This window comes from Carassius auratus, unplaced genomic scaffold (assembly GCF_003368295.1).
Source record: "Carassius auratus strain Wakin unplaced genomic scaffold, ASM336829v1 scaf_tig00032777, whole genome shotgun sequence".
In the NCBI taxonomy this organism is placed as follows: Eukaryota; Metazoa; Chordata; class Actinopteri; order Cypriniformes; family Cyprinidae; genus Carassius; species Carassius auratus.
Genome location: NW_020526028.1, coordinates 45,629 through 53,433, shown reverse-complemented (window position 1 = coordinate 53,433; position 7,805 = coordinate 45,629). Strand labels below are relative to the sequence as shown.

Sequence of the window (7,805 nt, the reverse complement as noted above, 5' to 3'; positions counted from 1 at the left end):
AATCTTTACATTGTCAAAGCATAGAAAAATTAAATAAAATTACATTTAACACAAATGTACATAAGAACAGAAGAAGCCTTATAGCATAAGAGTTTTATAGAGTCTGTATTCAGTAAAAACGAACGTACTAATATAATCCTAATAAAGAGACCGGAGAAGAACTGGATCCTGTCGTGTCAGAGTGTGTGTGTGTGTGTGTGTGTGTGTGTTGTGCAGTGTTTTCTTCCGGCTGTGCTTCTGTTCTGCTTCTTCTTCTTTTATCGTGGCAGGACTTGACGAATCTTGCCGCCAGGTTCGAGCTTGTTGAGGTTTCTCCCAGAATGAACGGCAGTTTGTGCTTTTGTTGTATCTGCTCGAAGTCTTTGTGCTGGTTTTGTGAATTGTGTGAAGAATGTTTCTCTAATCTGTGTATAATTAGGTCATGTTGTTAAAAAGTGCACTTGATGTTGTGTGCACAATCTGTCGTCTTCTGGTCTGTCTGTGTCTCTCTGTGAGTCTGGACATGCTCAGCACTTTTCTAAGTTTAGGGTCTGCAAATTTACATTCTCTGTTTAGAGACAGACAGCATTTCTAGTTGCTTGTGTCCAGAGCTTCAGATCTTTCTCTTTCTGTGTTTTAATGATTTGATTTAGTCTCGCTGGGGTTTTGGATTGTAAAGTCAGTTCTGAGAGCAGCTGGCCGAGAGGCTTTTCTCTGGGTTCAGTTCTTGGTAGTTTAAGGCTTTATGGTGGAGGGTCTCTGTATCATTGCTTTTTAGGCGTGCATGGAATTTAATGGCTTTTTGGGGATTTTAATTATTAGTTGGTACAGCCCCTACTTCTGCTCTGCAGGCATTGTGTGGAGTTTTTCGTTGTGCACAGATAATAAGAGTGCGACTGGATCTGTTACTGATTGGAGTATCTTTAGCCAGATTCCACTTGGAACGTCAAGTTTTTATTTTTCTTGATTGCGTAAAAAGCTGTTTGTGTCTTGTCTCTCAGGTCGTTCACAGCCTTGTTACAGTTCAGGTTTATTCCGAGGTTAAGGCGTCATTTTTAGTGGGTTCTAAGGCCATGTTGTTTGATTTGAAACTATGATGTTTATTTCATAATAAATCAGTATTTTTGTTGCCAATTTTAACTGCAATTTTGTTATTAGTGTGCATGGATTTAATGACGTTGCATGTTTTTCCTCTGATGCTGCGTTGGATTAATTGAAGTAAAAGCTCCTCAGATGGAGTCAAATGCTTTTTTTAAGTCAACGAAGCATGAAAAGATTTGTCTTTTATGTGGTTTGGCTTCTTTGCCAATTAGGGAATGTAGAGTATATATATACTGTATATGGTCTGACGTGCGGTATTTTGGTTTGGAAGACGATTTGACATTTTACTCAGGACTTTTCTGTCTGTAGGGTAATGAAGGAGTCTGCTGTTTAGGATGTTACAGAAGAGTTTACCCAAGATTTGGTTTACACATATTTGGTGATTGTTATTAATAGGGATGCACGATATTGGATTTTGGCCGATATTCGATATGCCGATATTTTCTAAATAATTTTGGCCGATGCCGATACCGATATATATATACAAATATATATACTGATATATTTACAAATATATACTGATATATTTAAACTTTAATTTTACTGAGAGAAATCCATGTATCTCTTCTGTACTGATTCTACCATAAATGTATTATTTTACAAATGTAGACAGACATTCACATCTGAAAAACAGGTCAATTATTTCACTTGGAGAATATCGGTTTGGCTCATCGGCAGAAATATTCATATCGGCCGATACCGATGATGGTCATTTTAAGCTTTTATCGGCCGATACCGATGTTGTGCCGATATTATCGTGCATCCCTAGTTATTAAGGTCGAATTTGTCTCCACTTTTATGAATTGCGGTGATGATGAGGCCTTGATTTCAGGTGCTGGGAAATACACCTGCACTATTGATGATATTAAAAAATTGAATTTTTGCATTTAGTCATATGCTTCAGAATGCCATCGATACCACATGCTTTTTGGGATTCCAGTGTTTGTTTATTATGGCACAGTTCAGCTCGTGGTGTTGTGGTACTCTACAACACATAGTCTATTGTACAGTGAGTTTTGTTCCTGGTTTTAGTTTATATTGCTGAAGAGGTAAGAGAAGTGGTTTATCCACACATCTCCGTTCTGGATGGGAAACTCTTCATGGTAAGATTGGTTTAATGTGTGCCAGTGTTCCCAGAAACGGTTTGATTCTAGAGATTGTTCTATTACTTTGAGCTGATTTCCTATATTTTGTTTCTTTTTCATTCTTCGGATGCTCTTATGTTTCTTGTGGTAGAGTTGGCGTGTGTCTACATTGTCAGCATCTCTGTGTTTCTGATTTGATAAAGTTCTTACCCATTGCACACGCTCCCTGTTTATTTTTTTATTTGTGGTTTTTAAGTTAGATAGTGTTGCAGTCATTGCAGATATTTGGTTCATCCTGTCTACTGCTGAATGGACCCCTTCAGTGTTGTGTATGAATGGCGTAGATAGGTTTTGTATTTTTGGTTCACAAATGATGGTTTGATGTGCATCTTCACTATTTAGTTTCCATCTGTATGTGTGTTTGAGGATGTGGAGGGGGGTTGTTTTGATGCATCTGAGTTAGGTTTTAATCAGTTTAGATGGAGGGTGATATTACTGTGGTCTGACAGTGGGGTTATACGCTCGGAGAGAGTTTGGATTTTGGATTCAGCATGAGATGCAGTAGCTCAAGACTGGATTTGTGTTATTTAAGTCTGTGAAGCATGGCATGGTTCAGCAGCGTGACATGTGACCACTGATCTATAATATATATATATATATATATATATATATATATATATAGATATATATAGATCAGTTGATGTGAGCTGAGAGTGTTTGTACAGTGTCACACTTACACTGATTCTTCAGACAGACGTCTATATCTAGCTTCAGATTCTGCAGCATATAGTGCTTTTATTTATTTGGCAAATTTATTAAATTGAGAAGATTTATTTTTGTGCTTATTCAGGGGGATTTATTAAGTATTTGTTTATTTATTTACTACATTTCATTTGGGAAGGGGATTTAATTAGTGCATTTATTTATTGGGGGATTTATTTCATTTATTTGTTTACAATATTTATTTTATGGGATTGGGGTATTTATTTATTTAGATAATTTTATTGGAGGATTTATTAATATTATTATTTTGGTTTATTATTTTATTGGAAGGATTTATGTATTTATTTCAAATATATATTTTGCTGGGTGATTTATTTATTTACTGCATTACTTTTAAAGGGATTACAATTTTTTTGGAGCATGGATATTTATTAATTAATTTCTTTATTTATTCTTTAATTTTTTTTTTTTTTTATTATTATTTTTTTTCATTTTTTACATTTGAATCTGTATCCAGATACATTTCTAGAACAACTATTCTTGATTGTATATTTCTGTAAACATTCATGAACTACTCTCAAAAAATGAAAACAAAGAAACACAATCAAGTTCCATCTAAATAAATAAACGTCTGAAGGATCACGATTGTGAAACTTCGTGCGTGGCACAAAAACACAAGTTGAATGTTTGGCACCATTACAAAACTTTATTTTATTTGTACCTGGTTTATATACTTCTAACCTACTGTACACACCACATACCGCTACCCTGGCATTTATTACTATGGGTGTCCTGCAGTAGTGATTTTACTATAGTATCCGGGATATTTCACCACGGTTATGCAAGTAAAAGCATGTCGTGAAACAGTGACATGTTGAACTGTTTTGTTGAGACGGATGACTCACGGATCTGCAGCGCGGTGGGTGGATCTGGAATGCAGCTCTGTTTTATTGTTTTCTTTTATTTGCTGACTGATTAGTGACTGATTAGTGACTGATTAGTATTGAACATCATGAGTACGGAACGCCCCTGAAGCTGCGCGTCATCACGGAAGTTCTCCAGCCAATCAGCTTTAAGCACAGCAGAGCGTGTTTTATTTTTATTTAGCTTATTTTTATTTTTTGAGGCAAAGCAGTACATGCAAAAAACTTTCATTCGCCTCATTTATATAGGTATAATTATTATTGCTATTATTTTTGTGCCTGTTGGTGCTCTTCTGATTCATGGAGTGGTCCTAAAATCTTTTACAGCTGGCACAAAACAAGAATTCTCTGAAGCTGGATTTATCCAGTGTTTATATTTCAGTTCTGGAACTGTATGTAAATAATTGCATAATTAAATAGATTATATTTATATAACATTTCAGATTTTTTTTTTTTTTTTTTAATTTTCTAACAATGTCTTTATTAGCATTTTTATCAGTTTCACACATCCTTGCTGAATAAAAGCACTTATTTCTAAATAATAATGATAGAATAGACAAGAATTACTTTTAAATGGTATTGTTGTATATTGTTACAAAATATTTCTGAAATGGTATAAATGGTACTTTTTACATTTACATTTAGCTGTCGCTTTTATCCAAAGCGACTTACAATTGCTATATATGTCAGAGGTCGCACGCCTCTGGAGCAACTAGAGGTTAAGTGTCTTGCTCAGGGACACATTAGTGTCTCACAGTGGGTTCGAACCAAGGGGCAAGGAACTCGACCGGAAGTTGAAGTCGGGTGGGGGCTGCCATCTTTTAGCAGAACTTCACTTGCGTTAGCATTCCCATTGACTCCCATTCATTTTGGCGTCACTTTGACAGCGAATAACTTTACATCTGAGGCGTTTAAAGACTCTGTTTGTCCATTATTTATTTCTAAAGATACACGAAAATGTATAAAGGGCTCCATTACCTTCTATGTTACATTATGGCCCCATATAAACAGTTTTGGTAAAAAATAGGCTAACGATTGCGTCATAACCACTCGGCTCTCTGTCGCATTACCGTACAGACAGGTGGAGAAGCTCGCAGGCAATTACCTTAATATTGAGTACTGGCGTTACATTTTAAAATACTATACACAATAATTAATCAGAATACTTACTCCTGCTCATTCACGACAAAGAACTCCCCGCTCAAGCTCGCCGTCTCTGCAAGATTAACGATGGCAGTTTGCACGCACAGCTACTAGAAGATTTACATCTGGCAGACAGGTTGCTGACGTCGTCAAGCTTCGTTTGAGTCTGCGCGTCAGAAACGGAAGTGCTAAAAAACGCTAAAACTGGGCTTCACTTGTCTCAATTGAGTTCCAATGGGGTCGATGTGTCCATTTCTTTTACTGTCTATGGTTCGAACCCAGGTCTCTCCGACCAATGGCATGCGTCTTATCCACTGCGCCATCAACCCCCCCCTCCCACCCCCAATACAACAGTTGTTGTATATTGTTACAAAATATTTCTGAAATGGTATAAATGGTACTTTTTACATTTAGCTGTCGCTTTTATCCAAAGCGACTTACAATTGCTATATATGTCAGAGGTCGCACGCCTCTGGAGCAACTAGAGGTTAAGTGTCTTGCTCAGGGACACATTGGTGTCTCACAGTGGGTTCGAACCCAGGTCTCGCCGACCAATGGCATGCATCTTATCCACTGCGCCATCATCCCCCCCTCCCCCCTTTTAATTGTTTTTGCTATTAATCAGCAACACTGTTTCCAGTATTGATATTAAATCGTCATATTATGCTGATTTTTGCCAATTAAAAATTGAATTACATTTATGCATTTAGCAGACGCGACTTACATTGCATTCTGGCTATCTATTTTTACATATCATTTGTTCCCGGTGAATCGAACCCCCAACCTTGCGCTTGCTTACTTGCTAGTGCTGTGCTCTACCAGTTGAGCTACAGGATGAATTAGATGAATTCCTTGTAAAAAAAAAAATAAATAACTGCGGCTTAATAGTGTTGATAAAAAGGATTAAAAATAAAAATAGAATTTTGGAATAGAATTTACCACACAATGCAAACTTGTAATACAAAAATATATTACGGTGATTAATCAGCTGGATAAATATGGTGATATCCATTAGTGAAACTAACTCACCTAATGGTATTTGGGATTGACTAGTGCTGCCAATATTTTGCTTTATGGAAAAAGAGAAACCATGTTTATTATGATAAGACTGTATCTCAGAGTTGGTCATAGAAACGGTTCATGTATGCTGCCATCAACAGGTGAAAGAAGGAAAAACACCCAGGTTCGCATGTGAGAGCACATAGTTCTCTTTAATTATAAAACAACAGAATCCATTCATGATCAACAATCACATAGACTTCGATTCATGCGTTATTATATAGCTTTCGATTAGACTGAGCTCTGATCAGACAAATTACAAAAACATGAACATACAAATGACAGATATAACGTGATATCTGCACACAATACACAGCTGCTGTCACAATCTACTCACGTCGCAACAGACAATGCTACTACGGACATTTCATATAACTTTAATATTTGGACAGGCAGTTTTTTGCATTGTCTATTTTCATATATGTCCATAGAACGACCGACTAATTTGCATACATCATACGTAAATACGTACATAAAAAATGCATATTTTAACAAAAATAGCACAGGTCAAATATAACATCTACACATTACAGTACTTGTTTCTCCTGAGTCCAATGTATTTGGATAGTTCGATATTTTTAACAGGAAGAGCATTTAGTGAGTGGATATATTTGACACTTATGTACAAAATGTAAAAAGATAGATAGATAAAGAAGAAAGGAAATTGCATAAAGCTTTACGTGGACATTTAGCACCATATATGCATATGAACATTTCGGGGGGAAAGATCTGCAAACTGTGTCTCCAAGGCACTTCAGAATCCGAACATAAAATACAATTATTTCTGAAATATTGGCATGACTTATGAGTGTATGTTTTTTTGTCTGAGCTGTGTGGAGGTCCATCAGATGCATCTCCAAACGAACACACTGAAAGACAGATGAGACGTATTAATAACAGTTCACACAGAATGAAAGACAAATGGATGATGTCAGCTCACCTACAGTCGTTGCCTCCTACACTTATCACATATTTGTCGTCGTAAGAGAAACGGATGTTGGTCACATGGGCAGAGTGGCCGAAGTATCGCTTGTGTTTGGCCTGTGAAGAAATAAAAACCGTCAGTAATAATATTTAATACTCTAAAATAAATCATCCAAGGCTTAAAGGTTAAATAAAAGGCCTAATATGTTTATTTATAAGGGTTAATAATGAAGGGTTAATATGTTAATACTACTAAGGTTGAATAAATGGTTAATATGGTTAATTATAAGGGTTAATATCGGGGATAGTACTAAGGTTTGATATTTAAGGGTTAATATGATTAATTATAAGGTTCAACAATAAAGGGTTACTATGGTTAATAAAGAAGGGGTAAATGGTTATTAATAAAGGTTAATAATGAAGGGTTAATACTACTAAGGTTGAATAAATGGTTAATATGGTTAATTATAAGGGTTAATATCGGGGATAGTACTAAGGTTTGATATTTAAGGGTTAATATGATTAATCATAAGGTTCAACAATAAAGGGTTACTATGGTTAATTATAAGGGTTAATAAAGAAGGGGTAATATGGTTATTAATAAAGGTTAATAATGAAGGGTTAATAATACTAAGGTTGAATAAATGGTTAATATGGTTAATTATAAGGGTTAATATCAGGGATAGTACTAAGTTTTGATATTTAAGGGTTACTATGGTTAATTATAAGCGTTAATAAAGAAGGGGTAATATGGCTATTAATAAAGGTTAATAATGAAGGGTTATTATATTTCTTAAGTTTCAATAACTAAGGGTTAATATGGTTAATGGTACTAAGGTTCAATATTTAAGTATTAATATGGTTAATT

At 35.4% G+C, this 7,805-nt stretch overlaps 1 protein-coding gene across 1 annotated transcript in view; it reads right to left on the bottom strand.

Moving 5' to 3' along the window:
- Window positions 1-6,145: 6,145 nt before the first annotated feature.
- The window catches only part of LOC113081006 (echinoderm microtubule-associated protein-like 6), a 45,714-nt gene continuing 44,054 nt past the window's right edge, over window positions 6,146-7,805 (bottom strand). Inside the window, exons 43-44 of the mRNA XM_026253073.1 lie at window positions 6,954-7,054; window positions 6,146-6,882 (exon numbers count right to left, since the gene is read on the bottom strand). Of these exons, the coding sequence (XP_026108858.1) occupies window positions 6,858-6,882; window positions 6,954-7,054 (126 nt within the window). The 3' untranslated portion in view covers window positions 6,146-6,857. The remainder of the gene's footprint in view (window positions 6,883-6,953; window positions 7,055-7,805) is intronic.